The sequence below is a fragment of the Pinus tabuliformis genome, chromosome 8 (assembly GCF_031772625.1).
Source record: "Pinus tabuliformis cultivar Carrire ecotype Pingquan chromosome 8, CPIR1, whole genome shotgun sequence".
NCBI classification, from domain to species: domain Eukaryota; kingdom Viridiplantae; phylum Streptophyta; class Pinopsida; order Pinales; family Pinaceae; genus Pinus; species Pinus tabuliformis.
Genome location: NC_142294.1, coordinates 513350870 through 513377331, shown reverse-complemented (window position 1 = coordinate 513377331; position 26462 = coordinate 513350870). Strand labels below are relative to the sequence as shown.

General features: G+C 36.9%; 1 protein-coding gene across 1 annotated transcript; it reads right to left on the bottom strand.

The window, feature by feature from the left end:
* Positions 1-20897: 20897 nt before the first annotated feature.
* On the bottom strand, positions 20898-23130 carry LOC149236376 (aluminum-activated malate transporter 14-like). Its single transcript, XM_089461553.1, has 5 exons — positions 22984-23130; positions 22550-22825; positions 22046-22158; positions 21812-21955; positions 20898-21717 (listed from the first exon to the last, which is right to left on the bottom strand). Exons 2-5 carry the CDS (start codon positions 22788-22790, stop codon positions 21145-21147), a joined length of 1071 nt encoding a protein of 356 aa, XP_089317679.1. The 5' UTR covers positions 22791-22825; positions 22984-23130; the 3' UTR covers positions 20898-21144.
* Positions 23131-26462: the final 3332 nt, after the last annotated feature.

Here is a 26462-nt window from a genome sequence, read left to right as displayed (position 1 = left end):
GAATTTGGAGATTTTAATACTAAACTTAACAGATTAAAAATTTCGAAAATATTATAAAATATGAAATATTTCAAACTTTGATAAACAAGAGGAAAAATTTTAATAGATAATCACTTGCAGTGAATTCAGAGACCAACATTACAGCCACGACAGTCCATATGGCATTCCCACCAAAGGTATCAAACATTGACCTGACAAAGTAGAAAGGAGAGACAAGTGATTCTGCAAGGCCAAATTTGATGGAATGGAAAATTTTTGAGGATCCTTTGCACCCACTTGACAAATCCTCATGCACAAAGAAAGTACAGAACTTTGACATCACTCGAAAGCCTGTAATATTCTACTAACTAGATGCTTCTGGAATTTGTTCTGGATGGTAGTCACATCCATCTTTTCGTAGATACTAATCTTCCACTCCATAGATTTCTTTCGACGAAAACTTACTGCAATATAGGAAAATCAACACTCTTTACTGAACCTATAAAAGCAAGTTTCAACTAACCCATATTCTGTAATATCAGTCAAGCTCTATTCGATTGCATGAGGCTACAAGTAATTTAAATTCAACAAGCTCACTCTTGAAAAAAATTGAAGAGAAACAAAATGTGGAGTAGAGGACTTCCTCTGCTTTTTCTTATCAGTGTTACAAATCACATAAATAAGATTACATTGGAAACATTAGTCATAAATGACTGGAGTCAAACTCGAATTAACTAGACTTAACTGAAACTGAACTAGCACACTTGGAGGGATGGTTTTGACACCTAACAAGTAGTTGGAATTGGATTCTCCAACACTCCACCTTAATTACAACCACATAAAAAATTCAATTAAGATACCTGCTTGTCTTTATCTCAGCTAGGTTTAGAATTTAAAAATTGACTTCATCTTTTATTCTTCTCTTTTTCCAGATCCTATAGCCACTAAATTGTTTCAACATGTCCAGGGCACTATGGAAGTTGAAAAGACTTTTGCCAGACAAGCATTGAAGTCTGACTGGAAAGCTTCGTTGGAAGTTGACATCATCCTTCCATCTCATTCTGATATGTATCCATATGATGTTGGCATGGCATACCAGCCACGACAGAAACAATTTCGGCCGATTAAAACTTCTGCCCCCCCTGAGGCCATTAATCTGGATGGTCCTCTTTTAATGGACAGAATTGCAAGCTTACAAAAGCGGGTGCTTGTGGGGAGATGGTTCTTCCCGTCAATGGAGGATTCACAAATTAGATCATGGATTGCTACCAAATGGTCTCCTCTCCTGGGCTACTCTCCAACCATTGTTCGCCTCATGAACAATTGGTATAGTTTCCATTTTCTTCGGGTTCGAGACTTGGAAATTATATTTTCGAAACCCTGGGTGAAAGAGAAGAGTTTTTTAGCTCTTCACAGATGGTTTATTGGTTTTGATCCGCTCCGATGCACGCCCCAAAACAACTACATTTGGTTAAAACTTCCTGGTCTGCCCCTTGAACTATGGACCAAAGAATCTATGGAGAAGATTGGGAATGCTATTGGGCGTTTCATATATGTTGATCCCAGGTGTATTGGGGCAAAAGACAAACGGGTGGCCTGGATTCTTATAGAAAAAGAGTTCAGAGGGGGTTTTCCAGAATCCATTGATCTATATTGGGATCTTTCCAAATTTCAGCAACGATTAGATTATTGGGGAGTCCCCTTCAGGTGTTCAAACTGCCACAAAGTATGATGTCCAATCTTCACCGAAAGTATCAACCACTCTGCTGAACAGCCCCTGTCATCCACCATTTCTAAAACTCCTTCGCAGTGTTTACATGACCTGCCCGCTAAAATGACGGTTTTCTCTAATCCCTCTCCGCCTCTTGAACTGGAACCGGACCCTGAGATTCCCCTCCCTCCTACATCCTCTAAGCCTACGTTCATTGTTCCTGTGTCTGCCCATATTCATTACATATCCTCTTCAACCTAGTCCCCATCCTCTCACATTCCTCACCTTCATAGATGCCTGACTTCCCCATTACATGGTCGCTCTTCTGACACAAATAAAAGGTCTACTAATAGAGCACTCTCCCCCATATCTCCTCCCCCCTGGAATTATGTCTAACCGCAAAGGAAAAGCTCCTCTCATTTCTATTTCTCCTCCCCTTTCCCCTCCATCCTCTCCCCGTAACTCGTTCGACCAGGTTATCGACCTCCTTGTAAATAGAGTGTCTTTGAAACTTCAGCCTTTAACTGTTCATCGTCCCAACCATTCCCCCTCGCCCCATATTAGCCCTAATTCAGCTGGAAACATAACTGTTTTCCGCAAAGAGAAGCGTGGTAGCAGACATTTCCGGGGAAGGAAGGGAAGACAGGATTCTTCTACCTGGGATCTCTCCTTAATTGACATACCTGTCACAGAAATTGCTGCTAAAGATATACCTAATAATAGGCCTCTTATAGCATGCCATCCTTATGAAGTCCCCAAATGATTAGCATACTATCAATGAACATTCGGGGCCTAGGAGCTGACCCTAAATTTCTGGCCCTAAAAAATCTATTTGTCTCTTCTAAATCTAAAATGCTTCTTATACAGGAAACTATGCATGACAATTCTCAAACAATTTCATATTTCAGAAGGATGCTACCATCGTGGCACATGGTTGCTTCAAATGTTGAAGGCATGTCTAGAGGATTAGCTGTTTTATGGGATCCTAAATGGATCAAGGCTGCTGCGTTTCAATGCTTCGCTGGCATTCTTGTTCTGGCCCACTTCCGTGGCTCTACAAACCCCATTCACATATTGAACATTTATGCTCCATATAAAAATCGGTTCCCTTTCTAGAATTATCTACTTTCCTCTGAACTGCTTGAAATTGATTCTTTGATAATTGGCGGAGATTTTAACTACACTTTTTGTGATGATGAAATATGGGGCAATGGCAGGAAATTTGATTCGATGGGGAGATTTATTCGGGAATCCTTTATGCAACATAATTTTATTGATATCCTGCCTGTATGTCAGGGACCAACTTGGGACAATGGGCGCTCCAGCAAAGTTTTTTTGGCGAAAAGACTAGACAGATTTATCTTCCATGAAATATTGATTGAAAGATATGGCTCTCCTTCAATGAACATCATACCATCTTTCATATCTGATCATCGCCCCATCTCTATTCAATGGAAATATGTTGAACATAGGTTTGGATATCCTTTCAAGTTCAACCGTACTTGGCTTGCTGACCTCCATTTCAACAAATTTATAAATGATACTTGGAAGCTATCCCCTAGACAGGATAATGATTCCTCCCAAAATTTTCTTGATCGCCTACAATTTCTTTGAAATGAGGTGAAAAAATGGAAAAAAGAGAAATCAGCCTCCAATAGAAAGGAACTAAAGGAAATTTGCAAGAAGTTGGAGAACTTATGTATGCTCCTCAAGAATCCTTCCATGTTGTCTAATATCAAAAAACATATATGGAGATTAGGAAAGAGAAAACAAAATATATTGGAAGAAGAATATACCACTTGGAGGCTCAAAAGTTGGGCATTATGGCTCAGAGAGGGAGATAAAAACACCAAGTTTTTTCATAGGTTTGCAAATAAAAGGAGGGAGGTAAATTCTATTTGGGATATCAAGGATGAGTTAGGAAACATTCATACATCACAGGAGGCTATCTCTAGAGAAGCTGTGAAATTCTTCAAAAAGGCTTACAATGAGGATTCTGTTTGCAATATTGAGGTCATTCTATGGGGAATAGACCCATACCCCACAATGTTTGATGAAAGTCTAAACATAGCTCTTTACGCAGAAGTTTCAGAAGAGGAATTACTAGCAACTATGAAAACATTCCAGAAAGACAACTGACCCGGGCCGGATGGTTGGACCATCAACTTTTTCATACACTTCTTTGAATTATTTAAGACAGACATACTAAAGATGGTCAAGGAATCGCGAACTCAGGGTTTCATTAGCTAGAACATATCCTCTACATATATCGCTCTTATTCCAAAGAAGCAGCTCTCCTTCTCTTTTTTAGATTATCGGCCTATATCATTGTGCAATGTGTTATGCAAGGTCATATCCAAAATTATAGATATCCGAATAAGGAACACCGTATCACTACACCTGTCTACAGAGAAACACGAGTTTCTTAAAGACAAAAATATCTTAGAAGTGGTGGCTCTTGCCAAAGAATGCTTACACTCCATACATAGCAGGAAAATTGCAGCTGCTCTTTTAAAAATCGACCTTAAAAAGGCATAAGACTGTTTCAACTGGGGTTTTATTCAATGCCTACTGGCTAGGATTAGCCTAAATGTTAGGTGCATTAGATGGACCATGGCCTATGTGGTAGATGTAAATTACACTGTCCTATTTAATGGAGTCCCTACTGCTTTCTTCAAAGCGGTCAGGGGCATACAACAGGGCTGTTCCCTATCTCCTCTCCTTTTCATACTAGTTATGGAATCTCTGAGCCTACACCTAAAGAAAGAAATCCTACAAGAGAGAATCAAGCCTCTCCCCATTTGCAGGGATATGCTTATGTCGCATAATCTATTTTTTGATGATATCCTTTTGTTAGCTTTACTGTGCAAATCGTCATGGATATGCATCTATGAAATCATGGAGAACTTCCATAAAGCCACCAACATGTACATCAATGATATAAAATCATCCTTCTATGTCACTAATGTTAATGGAGATATAATCACTTTTCTTACAAATCTTTTCAATATCAAAGCTTTTCCTATCATGAAAGGTTTTAAATATTTAGGCTTCTATTTGAAACCTGTGGGTTACAGATTGGCTGATTGGTCGTGGATTCCAAATCAGTTCTATAAGCGAATATCTGTATGGGAATCTAAGTGCTTATCCATTGGAGGCCGCGCCATTCTCATGCAATCTGTGTTGGATCAAATAATGGTTTATTGGGTGCTCCTCTTCTATATCCCATCGTCCATTATCAACTGCTTAAACTGAATGATAGCTAACTTCATGATAGCTGAGACAACCAAAAAATTTAAGAGGATGGGGCATACTGGACTTACACTCTTTTAGAAGATCCCTTCTATGTAAATCTATGTGGAAAGCAATCATGGGTGAATCCATTTGGAGCAAGACCATAAGAGCTAAGTACATGGGGGATCAAGACATGACATATTGGTATAGACAACGCTCCACAAGATCCTCCATCGACTCATATATATGGAGAGGTTTTCAGAGATTGGAGTCGTTCTTTAGAGGAAACTTGATTTGGAACTTCCAATCCAGATCCAATATCATCATTGGATCAGATACATTTGCAGGTGCGGGATAAAAGATCCATATTACTTCACAGCTTTTGAGAAATTTACACTATAGGGGATATTTCTTTTGGGCCAGTGTTATACAAAAATGGGATGGTGCAATTCCTATCTGGAAGTCTGCTTCAGATATGCAATTACATGGTGCTTTGGAATCCCAATGGAAGGCTATCATTGCTTCTTTGCAATCGTCTGGATTGTTTCGCTCGTCGGACATGGATTGCCTCACTTAGAAAGGCCTTGGTGGCTCATCGGTTGTTCATGCAAAGCATATATATCTACAAATACTATTATCGAAATCTGATTCAAGTGATAATATCTTTCCGCCAGTTTTTTGGAAAACTGGATGCCCTTTAAAAATCGTTATTTTTTGCCTGGCTGGTTTTTCATGATAGGAACCTCACTTGGGAGAACCTCCAGAAGCGCAAATGGTATGGGCCAGCGATTTTCCCCCTTTGTAGAACAAATTCTGAAAATAATTTGCATCTTTTTCTACAATGTCCTCAGGTCCTGTTGATTTGCAGACCTTACCTACTCATTTTGGTTTCACTTTCATCAGCACCCCTTCTATCTATGAAGAATTCAAAGCATGGAGCAATATGCATTCCAAGTGGAGACCCATTCCATTGCTTTCAATCTGGGCCATATGGATATGGCAGAACCAGATGATTTTTGATTCCAAAAAAGAACCGTTTTCTAAAGTATTTGAATCAATCCTATGTTTATATGAGAAGCTAGGTCAGCCACGTCAATCAATACATAGAAAAGGTAGGATCAATCAGGCCAATGAAACCTATAGATATCCCTACGCCTTTTTTGATGGTGCTGCTCTGCAGGATACTTGTTCCTGTGGAGTTTCCATTATCCCTAAAGAAGGTCAGTCTTTTGACATCTATTGGAATGGTGGACCAGGAACAAACAACAAAGCAGAAATTATGGCCTTGGCTGGACTCCTTTCTATCTCTACCTTCCTTGGTCTTCAAAACCTTCATATTTTTGGAGACTCGAAAATCGCCATTGACCATGTGTTGTCTAAACATATTATAAAAAATATACATCTCTTTGGTTGGTTGAATAGACTCGAGGCATTGTGGTGCATCAAGAAAGACTACACAATCTCCCACATTGTCAGGGACAAAAATCGGAGAGCAGATGCTTTATCTAAGATGGGGTTATCAATACCACAGGGTATATGGAGGATGCAGGTTATAGTGGACAACGTCACCCACCAGATCGAAGACTTTTCCATGCCTGGTATATAGTTTTTCTATTTTGTGCAGCCAAATCTGGTATGATTTTCTGTTTCCCCAACACATGCCTCATTTATTGTCTTTTTCTCCATACTTAATCTTGCCCCATGGGAATGAATTTTCAAATTATCTACATATTTCCTTATGTCCATTATGTAACAGATCTGTTGCGGCTCTATATATCTTCTCTCTCTATGTGGATCTGCCACATTTCTTTTTCCATATCAGAGATTGCTGTACATACGTGTTGGTTGAATATAATATAACCATATAGCTTTTTTTCGTGCTAAAAAAAAAAATATTTAACCATCAAAACAATATTTGTTGAATATTTGAGTTGACAGAAACAAGCATACCTCTTTTGTTGGAATTCATTGAATATCCTAACTGTAAAAAATAATACGAACCCACACAAACGAAATTGATACTAGACTCAATGAAACATGTGGCTTCATTTTACGACACCAGTAAGGAACTCAAATGTGTGTATAATACGTTCATTCATATTCTCATCCCAACCAAGATAGAAGCGTACATGGCTATGGCTATGGCTATGGCTCTGCAACTCGCATCCATAGATTCAAGACTTGCTCCGCGAAATTCCCAAATCGAGTGATTCAGCCCACAAATGTTTCTACCGCTATTAAGAAAAAGAGAGTGATGCCAGGCAGCCGCTCTGGCACTATCTTCTGACAACAAACAGGGCTGATTTTAATTTCCAAAGCCAAAGATTCAAGACCTACTCCACAAATTTCCCAAATCTGGTGATTCAGCCCACAGATGTTTCTGCCGCCGCTAAAGAAAAAGACGGTGATCCCAGGCAGTCACTCTGCCACTATTTTCTGACAACAAATGGGGCTGATTTTAATTTCCAAACCAACAGGAGAGGGATTCGACCATGGATCTCTGTCTCCAACTCAAACACTCTAGCAATAATAATGCTCTAGGCAAGATATTCTCTCCCAAGATTGCACCTCAGAGATGCTCCAAGCGCTTTGGTCTGTCATTTTTGTGATTCTTATTGCAATTTATATATATCTGTTAGTCAAATGAAAATGTCTTTGCTATTTGGACGCTAATTCTTAAAGATATTTCGATCCACGACTGTTAAAAAACCTTAACTTTTGTTCATCCGATGATTTTCTGCGGTTTCATAATCCCTCATCTGGTAATCTGACAAACGACGCTTCAACAATGCCAGCAGGGTTGGTGGCAGAGGCAGGGATCGCGTGGATGATGCTTAGACACCACCGGCAGGGCTGGTGGCAGAGGCAGTCATCGGCGGCAGGGCTGGTGGCAAAGGCAGTTATCCCGTGGTCCATGAGATGGATGGTGGAGATGACGAATTGCGAAAATTGCTCGCCATCTTCGGCTAAGAAAACGACAGAATACTCATGCAAAACTCTTTCGAACCCTTTCCACCTGTCAGGCTTTTTTTAACTAGATATAGGAGGACGAAAATCGAGCGTGGAGATTGGCTAGGGTGAACAGTTTTTGCTCAGCCAACTTCACAGAGGAACACCTTCTCTGTAAATATTCTTTATGTAATATTAATTATGCTGTTGTATATCTTTGTTGACTTTTTTTTCATAGACATGACATACAATTATGCAATTTTTATCTCAGAAGACTCCTGATATAACATTTGATTACATTAGTATAGTTCTCTGGTAACCATTTTGGTGGACCCAAGGGTCCAATGAAATCCACCAAACTCATGGCTCTAGAAAATAGAATCATCCACATGGAAAACTATGCAGCTTATATAAAAAACAATGTTTCTTAAATTGACTACCTAAACAAACAAGTTAATTAGATTACCTAAACACACAAATTAATAAGATTGGATAATCATAAAGCAATGTTTCTCTAATTTCATACCTGCAAAAAAACCTCTCCAAGATTATGGCCAATGTGTTATCCAAAGATGATCTGAATTAGATCCATGAAGAATAATCACAGCACCATGACTATATCAAAACAGGACAAAGACTTCGAATTCCAGAGCATAGAGCGATCAGAAAAACCTCTGAACAGCGGCAGTTGGCAACCAGTGTGGAATGGCGAGGACCTCAGTCAAAGCGCGCAAAACAGGCCCATGGAGACTGCAGAGGAGGCGAAACTAGCCCCTGGGAAGCTCGGATCGGGTAAAGGAGGCAGTTTATGATGCGCGATTAGCGCCATCGTTGGGAAAAACCCCTCGAGAGGGAGAGACCCTGAGCGGTCGGTCGCATGGGAGCCGAGAAAGCCATGGAGAAAAAGGCTAAAGGCGGACCCGCACTCCAAAACTGGCGGTATTTATCGGGGGCACCCTTGGGCGGTAAGCAGATTTGGCGAAAAATGAGTGATTCCACTCAGTGCCCGGCGCATGGCAAGCAGAGGAGAGAGAAAACCACCACTCATCGCGTGCTAATGATCGAGCAAGTCGACCGCGCGAAACGAGAGAATGACGTCGGATTTGGGGGCTCCAGATCTAATGGCTGAGAACAAGCTCGATGAAAGAACTGGATTTGATAGGGGATTAAGCCGTGATCTATAAGAATTTGAGGTCTGATTTAACTGCTAAGGTGGTGGATGAGTCGTTTCCTGACGTAACCGAAGAACCAAACCGACAAGGAAAAAAGCTGGCGAAGTTCGTTGGAAGACAAGTGGCCACTCCCTCTGAGTCGATGACCATGACGCAGAGACAGGGAATTCCAAGTGAATAGTAGCAAGCTACCCGATGGAGGTGGAAGGGGAATTAAATAGTTATGATGCCAATTGGTTTTAAAGCCATTAACAGACAGAGCAGAAGATACAAAAGACGTAGAAGAGAAGGAAAAGAAGAAGACAGAGAAAACGAAGAAGAGAGTGAAGCAAAGAGCAGAAAGATAGAGAGCCGAGCTGACCTGTTACATAAGGCAGCATCGAACCATCCCCAAGAGGATCTATCAGGAACTGAGCACCACATTAAGCTCCTCTAATTAAAGACTAGAGAGGTCAAAGAGCTGGTAAGGCAAAGAGTCTGTGTACTCTAGTGGCTTGGGGAATCCAAGAACCACCCTACCAAGAAATTCTATTCCAGGAGACTCAGATTGAGCTCCTCATTGTAATTCTCTGCTTTAAAGACACAATAAAATAACACCACCATTGAGAGCTAGACCAGAGATGTAGCCCTGGAGGATAGGGTGAAATCCTTGTTAATTTCTTGTGTTCTTGTATTTGCTTACTGTGTTTCTCTGCTATTTTCCATTTCCATTGTTTGTGTATTTTGCAATCTGATCGACCCGTTGCCTAAAATGACATAGACACACACTAGCACATGAGTATGTAATACCTTCAATTAATAATTCTTTAACTGAGATCACTCATAGGGTGATTATCAGATCAAGAGGCATCAGAGCATGTTGTAAGGTTAGACAAGCTTGTGTTGGTTTAGCTGTTGAATGCTCACTAGATCAAAGCTCAAATTAGGAGAAGGAGAGTTGGTCTAAACTAATCCTAAAATTAGGAGAGTCTATCCTCGAAAGACAATGTCAGAAGAAGGTTCTGTGGGGCCAGACCCTCAATTCATAGAAAGTTTCTAGCCATAAATTCCATGGTAGAAGAAATGTATAGGGACTTTAGAAAACACAAGCATGAATATTCATCAGGCTCTAAACAAGACAAAGAAGAAGATGAGTCTCGCTTCCATGACCACTCCAAAGGAAAAGGGAAAGAGGAAAGCTTTCTCACACCTCCTAATAGCCCTATGCATAACAAGAAAGCATTGTTAATCAAGATAGATGTCAAATTTGATTTGCCTATATATGATGGAGAACTAAATGCATAAAAGTTGGACAATTGCATTAGACAAATTAATGTTTATTGCAGAGTACAGAATATCGATTCAGAAAAGAGAAAGATTCAGCTGGCAAGCCTACTCCTGGGAGGCACTTCCTTGGTTTGGTGGGAAGGAAAAACCCAAGCTGACATGAAAAGATAGTTTCTGCAATCAAAACGTAGTTCTATCCATTGGGCTACATGCAACAAGCCATGATGAGTTGGAAAACTCTTCAGTAGTTGAAAGGGCAAAGTGTGCAAGGGTACACTCGAGAATTTAGAAAGAGAGCATTGATTCTAGGAATCTCATTAGACTCACCGAAGACTCTTCTGAAGTACATTGGTGGTCTACACAGCTACCTGAGGCATACCATCCTCATGTTGAATCCCACTAGTATAGATGAGGTATCTGTACAAGCTACTCATCTGGAAGCTAGACGAAAGAATGGAAATCCAGAAGTTGGGGGACCATCCCAACCCACTGCAAGCAAGAGCAAGGAGAAAAGAAAGCAGAAGTGGAAAACAAGGAAGGCTAACACTGCACAAAAGAACAAAGCTTCATGCACTCACTGTAAAAAGGATGGGCATGATGATGAGCATTGTTGGGTTCTGCATTCAGAGCTGAGACCTAAGAAGTTCAAGGGCAAGAAGAAGAAGACTGCTGCAACTATTCAGAAATATTTGGGGTCAGATTCGGGAGATGAAACAACCATTGCAGCCACAGGTATAAAAGGTAGGAATTCTGAAGCATCTACAAGTAATTCTGCTCAATCTATTATTGATGAAGAAAATCAGAGAAAAAGACATGAGCTTTTCCATATTCGAGTTGTTTCCAAAAATCAAAAGATTGATACTTTGTTTGACAGTGGCTTGCAAGTAAATCTAATTTTTGAAGCAATTGTAAAGAAGTTGGGATTAGAAACTACACCTCACAAGAAACCATACCCATTACGATGGTTGAATGATAAACCACAACTACAAGTGACTAGACAGTGCAAACTCAAGTTTTCTTTTGGGTTAGCATTTGTAGATGAGGTTGAGTTAGACATAATTCCTTTGGATATATGTGGAATTGTTTTAGGAAGTCCTTACTTGTATGGTAGAAAAGCTATTTTCTATAGAGCTAAGAACAAGTATCTACTTGTTAAAGATGGAATCGAATACTTTGTAAGAGCTCATAAGCTCAAGAATAATTACACTCTCATAAACTCAGGGTAGATGAAAAGAATGATAAATTCATGCAAACAATTCTTACTGATGGTTGTAAAGGAAAAGAAACCTGATAAAACCAATATATTTGAAGGTTGTAATGCTAAACAGCAAGCTGGTATAGAAAAGGTTGTTTCAGAGTATGATGTCCTGTTTCAAGAACCTAAAGGTCTGCCACCCAAAAAGGAAATAGTACATGATATTATTTTGCAGCAAGATGCTCCATTTCCTAACATTGGAATGTACAGGTTGTCTACTTTAGAGAATGTTGAAATCAAGAAGCAGGTGCAGGAGTTGATCGAGAAGGGGTTCATCAGGCCTAGCACATCACCATGTGGGTCACCAATCATTTTGGTTAAAAAAAAGATGCCTCATGGAGAATGTGCATTGACTACCGAGCACTGAATAAGATAACCATAAAAAATCAATATCCCCTTTCTTGCATAGATGATCTTTTAGATCAATTGAAAGAAGTTGTTTATTTCACCAAGTTGGACTTGCACAATGGATACCATCAGGTCAGAATTGTAGAACAAGATGCATGGAAGACTGCTTTCAAAACAAAGCAGGGATTGTATGAGTGGCTGGTTATGCCTTTTGGCTTGACTAACGCTCCTGCTACATTCATGAGATTAATGAATGATGTACTCAGAACTTTTCTTGATGATTTTGTTATTGTGTATCTGAATGACATTCTGATTTTTAGTAAAACGTGGGAAGAACACTTAAAGCATGTTAAGCAGACACTAGATGTTTTGAAAAGAGAAAAACTTCATGTTAAACTCTCAAAATGTGAATTTGGAAAAACATCCATAAATTATTTGGGTCATATAGTAGGGGGTGGTGAATTGACAATAGATCCCTCTAAGGTGGAAGTCATTGTAAACTGGCCTAAACCCAAGTCTGCTATAGAAGTGAGAAGCTTCTTAGGGGCAACACAATATTGGAGGAAGTTCATTTATAACTTTTCCTCAATTGCAGCTCCCTTACATCAAAAAGCCTTCAACACCTTGAAAGAAAAGATTAGTACAGTACCTGTACTAGCACTGCTTGATTTACAAAGACCATTTGAGATCCAAAGAGATGACAATGACTATGCCATGGGAGCAATGTTGAGATAGAACGGTAAGCCCATATGTTATCATTTTGATACTTTTAATCTTGCAGTAGTTAACTATCCTACATATGATAAAGAATTGTATGCATTAGTTCAGAGTGTGAAAAAGTGGAAACATTACTTAATGGGAAAAGAGACAGTAATACATATTGATCATCAACCACTTCAATGTCTACACTCCCAAACTAAGTTGCAGCAATCAAGACACTATAGATGGATGGGTTTTCTACAACAGTTTCATTTAGTTATCATATATAAAAAGGGAATACACAATAAAGTTGCAGACATGTTATCTAGAGGACTGCCTAAATCTAGGAAAGGTCATGATTATCTATATGTTTTGGTGGATAGGTTCAGCAAAATGTGTATTTTGATACCTTGTAATAAACAGATTATAGCTAAATAAACTGAAAAACTGTTCTTTGAACATGTATGGGTTCATTTTGGATTACCCACTTCCATTGTATCTAATCGAGACACCCGATTTGTGGGGAAGTTTTGGTCAAGTCTATGGGAACTAATGGACACCAAACTGAAGAAAAGCACATATTTTCATACGCAAACTGATGGCCAGACAGAAGTAGTTAACAGGACAATGATCCAGTTACTCAAGGGATATTGCAGAAAACATCCTAAGCTTTGGGATGAACATTTGTGTTATGTGTAGCATGCTTACAACAAAGCCAAACATTCTTCTACACAGAGGTCTCCTTTTGAGATCTGTTTTGGCTTCACACCAAGGTTTCCTTTGGATTTTGTCTTTGGTAAAGATACCACAGTTCAGGGACATAGTAATGTGGACAAGGCAAATAGGTTCATTGAACAAATCAAGGGGATCCACCAAGAAGTACAGGAACAGCTGGAAAAGAGCCAAGCCAAATACAAGGCTAGGCATGACAAATATTGGATGGAGCATAGTTTCCAAGTTAGTGACCAGGTCTGGCTGTATATCAGCAAGGATAGGATGCAAGGTGAAGGTAAGAAGCTAAAGCCTATCAAATATGGACCCTTCAAGATACTTGAGAAGATTGGTGAAAATGCTTTCCGCCTTTATCTACCAGCTTACATGCACATCTACTCAGTCGTAAATGCAGATTGCTTGAGATTGTTCAAACCTTCTCTAATTGAGGATCCCAAAGAGCAGAGTCAATGGCCTTCTATTGATGACCTACTACCTGAATATCTTAATGAATTGCAGGAAGACACAATGCTGGATAGGATGGTGAGGACGACACACAGAGGAAATGTTGAGTACCTCAAAGTAGGGCTCAAAGGTTCAAAGCCGAGTAGTGCAAAGTGGATTGAGATTGGACAAGTGAGACAACGATACCCTCACTTAGTCAATGCTTGAAAACCAACTTTTGGTGGTCCAAACGCTTTTCAGTGTGAAGGCCATGATCCGAATTCGATCCATGAAGAATAATCACAGCACCATGACTGTATCAAAACAGGACAAAGAATTTGAATTCCAGAGCATAGAGCAATCAGAAAAACCTCTGAATAGTGGTAATTGGTAGCCAGCGTGAAACGAAGAGGACCTCAGTCAAAGCGCACTGACCGAGGCCCATGGAGACTATGTAGGAGGCGAAACTAGCCCCTAGGAAGCCTAGATTAGGAAAGGGAGGCTGTTTCTGATTGCTAATCACACATCGCTGGGAAAAACCCCTTGAGAAGAAGAGGCCCTAAGCACTCGGTCTCATGGGAGCCGGGGAAACCATGGGAAAAAAGGCTAAAGGCTAAAGGTGGGACCTGTGCTCCAAAACTGGCAGTATTTATTAAGGGCACCCTTGGGAGGTAAGCATATTTGGAGAAAAAGGAGAAATTCCACTCAGCGCTCGATGCATGGCAAGCGGAGGAGAGAGAAAACTGTCGCTCATCGTGCGCTAATGGTCGAGCAAGTCAACCGCACAAAATGAGCGAATGGTGTCGAATCTCGGGGCTCGAGATCTAATGGCTGAGAACACACCCGATGAAAGAACCGGATTCAACAGGGGATTAAGCCGCGATCTATAAGAATTTGAGGTCCGATTTGACTGTTGAGGTGGAGATGGGTTGTTTCCAGACGTAACTGAAGAACCGAACTGATGATGAAAAAGCTGGCACAGTTCATTGGAAGACAAGTGGTCACTCCCTGTAAGTTGATGACCATGACACAGAGACAGGGAATTCCAAGTGAACAACAACAGGTGACCTGACGGAGGTGGAAGGGGAATCAAACAGTTGTGGGGCCAATTGATTTTAAAGCCATTAACAGACAGAGCAGAAGATACAGAAGACGGAGAAGAGAAGGAAAGGAAGAAGACAGAGAAAATGAAGAAGAGACAGTGAAGCAAATAGCAGAAAGACAGAGAGCCGAGCCGACCTACAACATAAGGCAGCATCGATCCATCCCTGAGAGGTTTTGTCAGGAACTGAGCACCATATTGGGCTCCTCCCATTAAAGACTAGAGAGGTCAAAGAGCTGGTAAGGCAAAGAGTCTGTGTACTCTAGTGGCTTGGGGAATCCAAGAACCACCCTGCCAAGCAATTCTATTCCAGGAGACTCAGATTGAGCTCCTCATTGTAATTCTCTACTTGAAAGACACAATAAAATAAGGCCACCACTGATAGCTAGACCGGAGATGTAGCCCTCAAGGATAGGATGAACTCCTTATTAATTTCTTATGTTCTTGTATTTGCTTACTGTGCTTCTCTGTTGTTTTCCATTTCTAGTGTCTATATATTTTGCAATATGATCGATCCGTTGCCTAAAATGACATAGACACACACCAGTACATGAGTCTATAATACTTTCAGTTAATAATTCTTTAACTGAGATCACCCATAGGGTGATTATCAGATCAAAACAATTAGGTTAGTGACCAATAAAAGTAGAGTGAGCCAATGATGAATCATCAGCATCACACCAAGTTACCTTTTCTATATAATCGAAATTAAATATGTCATAAAGTTCCTAAAGTATATAAAAGCAAGTTTAATGGCTCCAACCTACCAAGATGGGTTAACTAGATGAAGCACTATTTCTCCATCCAAGACATTATCAGTAGAATAGTAGAATTTTAGCGGGTGTTGTGTAGTTGGATTGAGAGCATTATAAATGGTGGCCATGTCACAAGAAGTCTTATATGGGATACATTACATAGAGCTAATTTTTAAACACCATTTATGCTCACCTTGAAATTGACATCTATTTTGTCGATTTGTTGATCGAGTTGCACCAAATAGGAATAATCAATACCATATTATGGCCTATGAGTAATTTTCTATTGACATAAAGGGCATGCCTAGTTACTTTTCGAGAGAATTTCTTATCATTGGTTTAAGGGAGGACATTTGAGAACAACTATTGATGGTTCACCTAACTACATGGTTGGAAACCTATAAGTGAGCTATGGAAGCATAACTCGTGTTAATTGTATAAACCAAAAACCCACATCATTCTTATCATGTCCCCCTTTTATATTTACACCTACTCCTTGAACTTCCTAACCCTTAAGGTTCCACAGGTTGACCTTGACAAAAGAAATTGAATACACATGTCTTAAATTTTTTCATCACAATGATGTGTAAAGGGTCAACTGATATATATGTAAGGAATAAAATTATTTTTCATAGACATCACCTAACCTAACATGCATCAGGAAATTTTAGAGGAAGTCATCCCAAATCGAGATCTAGTAAAGACTACAATTCTTCCTCCTAAAGCAATCACCTTGAAGCCTTCCCATGATGAACCCCGAATTTCCCACCATGATTCATTAGGATTTTTCACTTCCTAAACATTAACCTTGTTTTCCTATATCAAGAATAGAAAGGTCATTTCTTTTATCAATAGTGTCATCTCTCACAATTTTATCATTGCCGAGTTGCCAAAAAAAACATCATTTTGATTACGTGGTACACAATTTTCAAATAATTATAGTCAATTGAAATTTGTTGAAATGTGATATCAATAGTGAGAAGATGAAACTTCAAATGGGGTACTATTTTCTTAAACCAAACATATTCACTATTGGGAAGGATGGCATTATGTATCTCTCAGAGAAAAATGGTAATCAAGATTAGGTATCGTTATAATGGATCTCAAGGATTTGTCATTAAAATAGATTAGTAATTGAGGTAAGGTTTATGGGAATGGTGTTGATGTAACTCTTACTTGTTTTATATGTGAAATCATATTTTATTATTGTTTATTTTTAGGTAGATATTTAAGTAGTTTGATATATTCTCTTTAGCTAGTTAACTTCATACATTTTCTTATATTGGTGTGTTGTTGAGATATTCACTTAACATAGAGAATATATATCCAAAAAAAAAATTATATCTTGAAACATAACTTGATGTATATCTTAACATAGTATCATAGTAAGTTTGTGCATGAGTCCATCATGGGAGAGACCAGGTATATGAAACCCATGGGGAGTAAAAGAGTATATTGAAGTATCTTGTTTCTAGGGTGTGTGCATGTTTGTCCATCCTTTGAGTGCTTCCTAGGTTTGCAACTTATGTTTAGACATAGTGGTGTGGTATTTATAGATCATTGTGAAGTAGCAAACATGAGTTACACTGTGTGATATTTTCATGTAGTGTGGAGAGACTATATTGTACATGTCCAAGGAATTTTGTATAAAGAACTTGAGTGCACTTGTGTAAGGAACTCACATTAGAGGTTTGTTTTGAGATAATGAAGATTAAGTTGGAAGGGATTTTATTTATCATCTTTTCATCTTTAAATGATCCCTACCAAATTGTAGTGAAACATCATCTTTCCCATTTAGATAGTCTGTAGAGAATTTACATCCTGAAATTATGGTAAGCTATGAAATTGTTCTTCCTCATATACTCGGTGCTCTTAGTGACGTGTCAAAGATAGTGTCGAAAATAAAAATACCATGCATTTGTTGCATTCTATGAGCATATGGGAGTAGAACAAGGATGATGGTGCTTACTAGGGATGAATATATTCATGCACGTGCGGGGGCTACTGAGCTTGTATAAATATTTGTGATTATTGTTGGATGGCCAATAATTGACCCAATATTACCTCCTTTCATTGAAACTGTGACTGTCGACTTTGTTCTATATTTTAGTGAGCTTCAGGAAATTACTCATGGCTTCTCTACTAACATAATAGAGGTTATGTGTGAAATATTTACATAATGCCTCTCATGTGTTGTTCCTTTGGCATTTGCTTCGTGTAACCTTGATGATGGATTGGCAGTGGATATTGATGACTCTAATGGTTTTCGATAATATTATTTGATCCACATTAGGTCCTCCTTTTATGTTAAATATCTTATCTAATGTATGAAGAACCATTATGGTTATAAATGCTAGTATTGTTATCTTATAGGAGTTGGATTTGGCACATCTAGCTGCAAATTTTATGATTGAATTCACACTTAGGATGAGCAAGTAGGTGCTAGCACAACATGTATGACTGTATTAATTGGTGAGATTTTTTATATAGTTGAAGCTTTTATTGACAAGGATTTTCACCCTACTCTAATTTAGAGAGCTTACAGTAAAGATAGAGGATAATATTGTTGTTCTTGAAAGGATTGTTATTCCTATTGATATGAATGACCACCCAATAATGTTGAAAATGGCCAAAATTTGTATTCGAACAAAAATTATTGGCCAATTTGGATACCTCATTATGGATATGCAAATTGATAAAACCACTACTATGGGTGTTGATATTGGGAATTGGTTGTGTGAAGTTTATATAAAGAACTATGTTAAAGTAGAGAAGTTTCTTAGAGGTTAGTTAGAAAATTCAAAGGTTCTTAGGGGTGTTATGTTTATCAAATATGTTGTAGCACTTGGTAAAATGAAGATAAAATTTGAAGTCGAAAAGTTCCTCAATGAGAGACTTTTGATTGGAAGGTGACATAATTAAACTAGCATACCATTGGACCTCATGGTAAACACTTTGTATCATTTTTTAGTGCATGTTTAGTGAACTAAAAATTTTGTTCTTGAATTTTCTTGAGATTTGTAAACATATTTAACCTAGTGAACTAAATAGTTTATTATGATTTTGTTAGAATTGACAACTCATAGAGTAGTGGAAAATCAAAATAATGTTTCAACTAAAATGAAAACAAATATGACAAAGATGAATATGAAGAAGATGCCCATGACGTAAAAAGTTGTAGAAGAAAAGATGGAATTTTATTCATGTATGTATGTGTTATTAATTCTTGCTCATGTATGCAATAGCGTTGTAATTATTTTGTGATGTAAACATTAATCATGAGTCTGCATAGTGATAAGTGTTGTAGCTAGAAATGAGTTCTACGTAAGAGTTTTTCTCCTCGAACTATTTTTCAAGTATTGCATAATGAGTCCACTTTGGCATTTGCATACTAAAAGTAAGATTAAGATCGATACATTTTGTATCCAAACTACCTTCCTAGAGATATGACGAGTATAGTGGATGGAACCCATGTATCTTGGTAAATGGACGTAGATCCATAAGATGGTGAGTGACTCATCCTTCATGATCATATTGATATTAGACCTTATTGTAACAATAGGTTATAAAATAACCTGAGGTATCAATGGTATGAGTAGTTTACAACCAATACATTATGAAAATTCCTAAAGTGAAAGGAGGATCATGTACACTTTTCAAGGTGGAAGCAGTTGCTCCATTGTTCTCACTTAAGAACCCAAGTGTTGATTGCAGCCTAAATTTTTTGAAGTGGAAACATGAGTTGACAATAGGAAGGATATAGAGGTCTTGAATACAACATATAGTTCTTTGGATATTTGTCGAAGAATAACTAGTAATGGTGTATGCTAAATCATTATGGCTATACAGGTTGGTTGGTGGATGAAAAGCGAAGTTAAAATTTTGTGAGTTGAGTAATAACAAAATCATGACCATATTTTAATGTCATCAACACATTGTATTTATAGCAAGTCTTATATCATGTTTAAGTTAATATAGTGGTCCATGAAAATGTTTGAGTAGGTACCGAGTATCTCCATGAGGCAGAGTGTTGTACTCGCACATAAATAACATGAAAAGGGAATATGATTGTAAGGCTTATATAGGCACACATATCTATTTATCATGTGTCCCTAATGACTAGTATGAATTTTCAATTTTAGCTAAATAGGCTCTATTAGAGAGTTCTTTAACACTCAAAGGAGTGGTTCATGTGTTGATTGGATTCTCTATGAGTGGAGGATATTGTTGGGTGTAGACTTTGGGAGGTGAAGTTTTACATTTAGGTGGAGTTTGTTGATAGGTTGGACAAGAGGTAGATTTTGATAATCATAAGGCACTTTGGCTTGTAGTGGAGTCTGTGCTTCAAAGAAGTAGCTGAAGACCTCAATCATGAAGATTAAGAAAAGTAGTCGTTAAGGGGGACTGCTAGAGCATGTAACTCCTACATGTCTTTTGCACGTGATCATATTTTTATTGTTGATATTATGGTCACTATTAGGTAGAGATGGTTCTCTAAGTAGAGCCTATTTCCTAGTTTGCAAGAGGTAGTTAGATCTAGTTCGCTTGATGGATTCTCTCCAACTAGTTAGCTTCCTGGATTAGTGTTTGGTAGAGCGTTAATGTTTGATTGAGATATTCAGAAATCATATGTCGAAGATAATTTTCATATCTTGAGGCATAATGTAATGTATTTATATTTGTATTATTACCTATTTAATATAGAGGGATTCCCACAATTTTTGTGTCTCTAATCTATTGTCACGTACCTTCACAAATGGAATAGTGAAATTGTGTCTCCAATATTCATGATCTATGAATTAAAGAAGAGTGATTATGATTATGATGCATGATACATATATGGTGTACTATAAATCTATTTGTTGATTTAATAAATCGTCCATATTCCTACCATATTTGTAACAAAATCATTAGTAATCCATATAATTATATTTGATTTATTGGTTGGTTAATTAGATAATCATATCCCTACCATAGTTGTAACAAAATCATTAGTAATCCATATAATTATATTTGATTTGCAATTTAATTAATTCTAATGCATATGAACACAAGGTATTGATTTATTAGGTTGGAAGTGGATTGGATGCGGAAAAGCAGAAACTAGGTATGTTATGAGTGGATTTGTTTGTGTAGTTACCCGTTAACGAGATCACGCATCTACATAAGTATATAGACAATGAAGGAGATCAAATCAACATAAGTATATAGACAATGAAAGAGATGAAATCACCAAAGGTTACGAAATCAACATAAGTATATTTTTGTCAGTTTTCGCACAAGTAACGACTCAGTGAGGCAGTCAATCAGTCGTACTAGTTGTATTGATGATAGTTTTAACTGGTGATAGTGATGGGGATAGTGCTATTTGTTTAGTTCAAGTTAGCAACCTAGTTGCCTGGGTCAATGATGTTGATGGTAGGGATTCACGGTCCAAGGGTTAGTTTGGAGATTGGTTTTCACAGGTCTGGCGGTCTATTCCTGAGTAACCACTATTTCTTTAGTTAAAATAATTTCACTTACCTGCTATCAATGTTTCTAAAGATGGCCTCTTCAAGCTCTTCAACTGCCATCATTAGGCTCTCTAACTTTGCCACTGTTTCTATTAGCAAAGCAGAAAAGCTAACAAGAGGAAGGATCTCCATAAATGAACAACTGCTTTGCTTCATTTCTCTCATTTCACATATTTTAGCAGCTCGATCTCTTGACGTATCTGTTTGTACACCTTCTTTCTCCATACTAATTCCAATTGACCCTCTATTTATCAGATCAGCCTGTTTTGCCGGCCTTGGTATTGAGGAGGCCTGTAAATTTTCCGTTCTAGTTAATCCTTCCAAGAAATTTTGTGGAACTCTCAAGGGCTTCTCCTCCATAACTATCCACCTCTTACTATTGATAAAAAGCTCTGGCTGAAGTTTCAGGGAACTTTGCAGATTCTCCACCACTGCTCTTAACCGATCCATCATTAAATGTGGACTTTTACTTCTTCTGGTCTTCCTTATTCTCTCAGCCAGTTCACGGAGAATGTTTGCGGCTTCTCTGACCATGTCAATGAATGACGTTTTCAAATTTTCTCTTACTGCAAAAGGAGCCTGAACAAATAACATGATCACCAATGATTATATGATACGAAATTAATCAGTGTATGAAAATGTAATAGTATTGCATTGGAATTTCGACCAATACCTGAATCTCAGATTTTGAAAATTCATGTAAAGCCTTCACACAGTATGCGCAATGTCGGGTCATGTTTCCCACTTTTTCATGAAGATTCCATGGATATCTGAAGAAGAAACGTCCATGTGGTGGCTCCCAGGTGGCAAAACTCGCCTGTGAGATTCACATAAGTTTCTTAGTAAACGGATCACCAATTTATATAATAGGAAACGACAATACGAGCTTATGCAGTATGATATTTACCAATGACTCTTCCGTGGCTTTCGAGTTCAGCACAAATTTACAAGCTCTTCGAACCTCGTCATAGCCTGATTCCTGGCAATCTTTCGGCTCCACGAAATATTTTGTGACACATTCTGTTGATATACAAACAAATTTTATGTTAAAAAATATAGGCATTTTTATATACTACTAGTTATTATTTTTACAACATCTGTTACTTTTGCGGGAGCATGGCACTAACTATACAAGCAATGGTTTTGAAATATGCTTACAAAATAGAAATATAATGTAAGGCAGCCATATTTAATTGGATTGCAGATTTCAGAGGTTTGGCAGCCATCTTTATTTGTATTATAGATTTAGGAATATTTTGAAATATGATCATAAAATTGAGCTTATTTTTATTACCTTATTTTAATTTCAAAATATTATCAAAACCTACAACAAATATTTATAATAATCAATCTTTAACCTACATGAAAATTAAAAACATTTCATTTATTGTTGTTTCGGGCGACGCCTTACCTTCCAGAGATTTAGCTAATCCTTCCATGTTACATAAAATGGAATTGTGAAGATCATCTCCAGCCCACACAGGAAAAATGATCACGTTAATAGCAAATGAGAGCGCACAACCTATGACAATCATAGACATCTGTTGATACGCCATTTTGAAAATATTTTCGGCACGATAACTAGTAATGGCTATGAGATTGTGGGTGAGAATGAAGACGACCACCACATAATCGTATTTTTTCTTGATCATAATTGGAAAGAAACGTGAATATGTGGACCATGCACCTGCATCACCGAAATGGACCAGATTCATTAGAATCCTGAAAAGCAAAGGGTCAAATATACCATGCAGAATTGAATCTTCAAGAATATAAGAATGAGATGGTATTGACCTATGACAAAAATGGAGACACCCAGTATAATAAGAATGAGATGGTATTGACCTATGACAAAAATGGAGACACCCAGTATAACAAGTTCACATCTTTTCCCTGTAAGTTCCGCAACATAGCTCACACCGACTCCTAAGAATCCCGCCAAGAACGTCGCACAAGATATGTTCAGACCTTTGCTCAACGTAGCACCTGCATTATATTAGCATGGCGCAAAACGTTAATTCATTATAGTTATAGCCGAATAACTGGTCTAGTGATAGGACATACTCATGAAACTGTCATATCGAAATTCAATAGGTCTAAATACACCGATCTTTATAAAGATTGTTGTTAGTTTTAATAGTCTATAATAAGAGACGATGATAAAGAGGCAACAACAGAGAGAATGAAAAATGTAAATGATATGAAATTTATAACATTACAGAATATTTAAGATGAAGACAAAGAGCAGGACATTTGCAATCTGAAGTGTAACATGGGGAGGGGGGTTGTGTAACTTCATGGATATTCCTCTTTGGAAATTTATTGCTCACGTGTTCTTCCTTCTTCTCTATGTGGATGTGTTTATTATGGGTCTAGTGCATCTGATATGAATGAGAGTTGTTATTGAGTAGATTTGGAATTGAATCGGTGAGATTACTATTTTATTTTTGAGTTTAATTCAACAAGAAACAAACCATGTTAGATAAGTAAATTAAAATTTGATTTGATTTTTTAATTATTTCAAATTTATAATATATATAAAAATAAAGAAAGTAATATTTTTTTTAAATTGTTATTAAGTAAATTTAGAATTGAGTTGGTGAGATTACTATTTTATTTTTGAGTTTAATTCAACAACACACAAACCATGTTAGATAAGTAAACCAAAATATGTTAGATAAGTAAACCAAAATTTGAATAAGACCTCAATATTTGTTGGATAATATCTTCCCATGCATGCATTTTCCATTCCACTAACTTCACTACCTCTATTCTCTAAAAACTTACTTTCCGTATTGAAGTTGTTCTTAGGATTAAGGACACCCTAGAGGCTCGAGACCATCATTCTTCTATTTTATTTGTTAATCTAGCTTCTTTGATTCAAAATGATTTTAACCGTGTCTTTAATATAATAATTATATTGCAATTCTAAAAAATCTATAAAAAATAATAAATTAAAATTAAGTATCTATTTAAGGTAGTTGTTAACTTAATTTTGACTTAGTTATAAAGTAGCTAGAATAATTTTTGGGTCAAGAGGCTTCTATAATGGGATTTTTATTTTTCTTGCGGATTCTGAGAATATCCCATAATCTAAGATATAAGAGATAAATCCCACACTCTATAGAACACAAATAGACTTTAAAGCAAGATTAGAATTTTTTTAAGTGTGTTTCAACTCAACTCTATATTAATTTATTTGAAAAATATTTTATTATTTCTAAAAATATATATAAGTTGGTATCAATTTAATTTAAGATGTAAATAAGTTTTGTGAATGTTCTTATAATTATAATTTATAATCTATTTTTGGAAATCTTCCTTTCCTTATTGAAATTATTATTAGAATTAGGATACCCCTAAATGTTAGTGATTTATTTTTCATTCTAACTTCTTTCATTGAGAATGATTTTTCCTATGTCTCTAACAATTATTATAATATTGGCTATACTAAATTTAAGAATCTATTTAATATAGTTGTTAAGTTAATATTCACTATAATGTAGTTAGAATAATTTTTTAATCTAGAGACACTCTATAGCTTAATATAAGGGAGAATACAAATTAAATTTAAAACGATATTATTATTATTTTAAGTTTTCTCTAATCCATTTGACAAAATATTTTATAATTTTTAAATTTTCATATTTGAAACCATGTAAGTATTTGTATCAATATACTCTAAAATGTATATAAGTGTTTATCGATGTTACTATAATTTTAGTTTATAAAGTAATGTCTATAAAGTAATAATCCTTTTTTAAAAAATTACTTTCCTCACAAAGTTATTATTAGGATTAGGGATACCCCTAAAGGTTAGGGTCAATTATTTTTATACTTTATTTCTCATTTTAGATTCTTTGACTCAAAATTATTTGTCCTTTATAAAAAGAAAGGAATGTATTTAATTGGTGAACAATGGTAACAAAGGAAATTTGGCTGACCTAATTAAGAGCACATCCACCTCTAGGTTGATTATTCCCAAGCCAATTAACACAATGATGGATAAGGAATTGTTTCCTAATCTTAGATTGTTTCCTCATGTAGAGGTTAGACATAGGGCCATTCCACCAACACCCCACCCACCCATCATCCCCCCTCGCTACCTAAAAAAATAGACAACAAACTCTCCATTAACACTAATAAATAGAAAAGAAAACTATGAAGACAATCCTAGATGGGTGGGTAAAATATGAGTTCCAAAAGGGTGTGGAAAAGAAGATATTTTGAATCCAAACCTCTACCATGCATTATATAGAAAGGATGATGAGCATATCGATGTTTTTTTGGAACTTCTACAAAAAAAACTTGTATCATGGATCATGAGGGTTCTTAGAATCTAGAGTTGAAAATAACTAATTTAATGCTAAGAAAAACCTTCAATTACATTTAGCTTGGGATATTACGTTTCATACCGTGTACAAGGAGGGGAAATTAAGGAATACATTCTTTTATCACCCAAACTCTCAATTTTCATAATTTACCATGTAAAAAACTCATTGAGTGAGGTGGCATGGATGTTTTTTAATATCATTGCTTGAATCCTTAACTTCACCAACTTGTATGTGCATGATGAACTATGAAAGAGAGTAATGTTATGCGACTGGCTAGTTGAATATCCGTCAAAGGTTGACTAGTTATTATGTGGTCCTTTTAAGTAAATGGATTCTCATAATGATGATATTATCATTAACCTTTCCTTCATTCTTGTTATGGTACTACCCTAACCTCCTTACCTCAAGGTACTTAGGTATTAATGAATTAATCCATGAAGCAATTTTATATGCGTGTTGAATTAGTGAATTAATGTATCATGTCATCTTGTTAGAAGAAGGCTCATTTGGTAATTAGTAGGTGGTTATTCTATATAAAGGGCCATGCTAATTAAATAATCCAAGCTAGATGATTAATACTCATTATGATGGTAAGACAAATACTTAGGGTTTTACTAGTGACAAACTATTTATATTAGTAGAAGGGTATACAAGTTTTTTCCAAGTTGTGTTATTAGATTGGACCTTTGCTCAATTGGAGGTTGCTCCTTGAAGAGGACGGTGGACATTTCTCTCTCTCTTAATTATGAGTGCAAGGGTTGATATTTTATAGGTTCTATGTAACTCTTTCTCCTATTTTTAAATTTCTGTAGTTTATATTTCTTCAAATATTGCTCATATTTTTCTATTCTTTTTTATTAAGTATATGATAAATTGTAACACAACTCTTTCTTATTCCAACATATTCCCAAATTTTATATTTATTTATTTTAAATGCTAGACATGTGTCACATCATATTTAAACATAATAAGGTGATTTAAGAAGCAAAA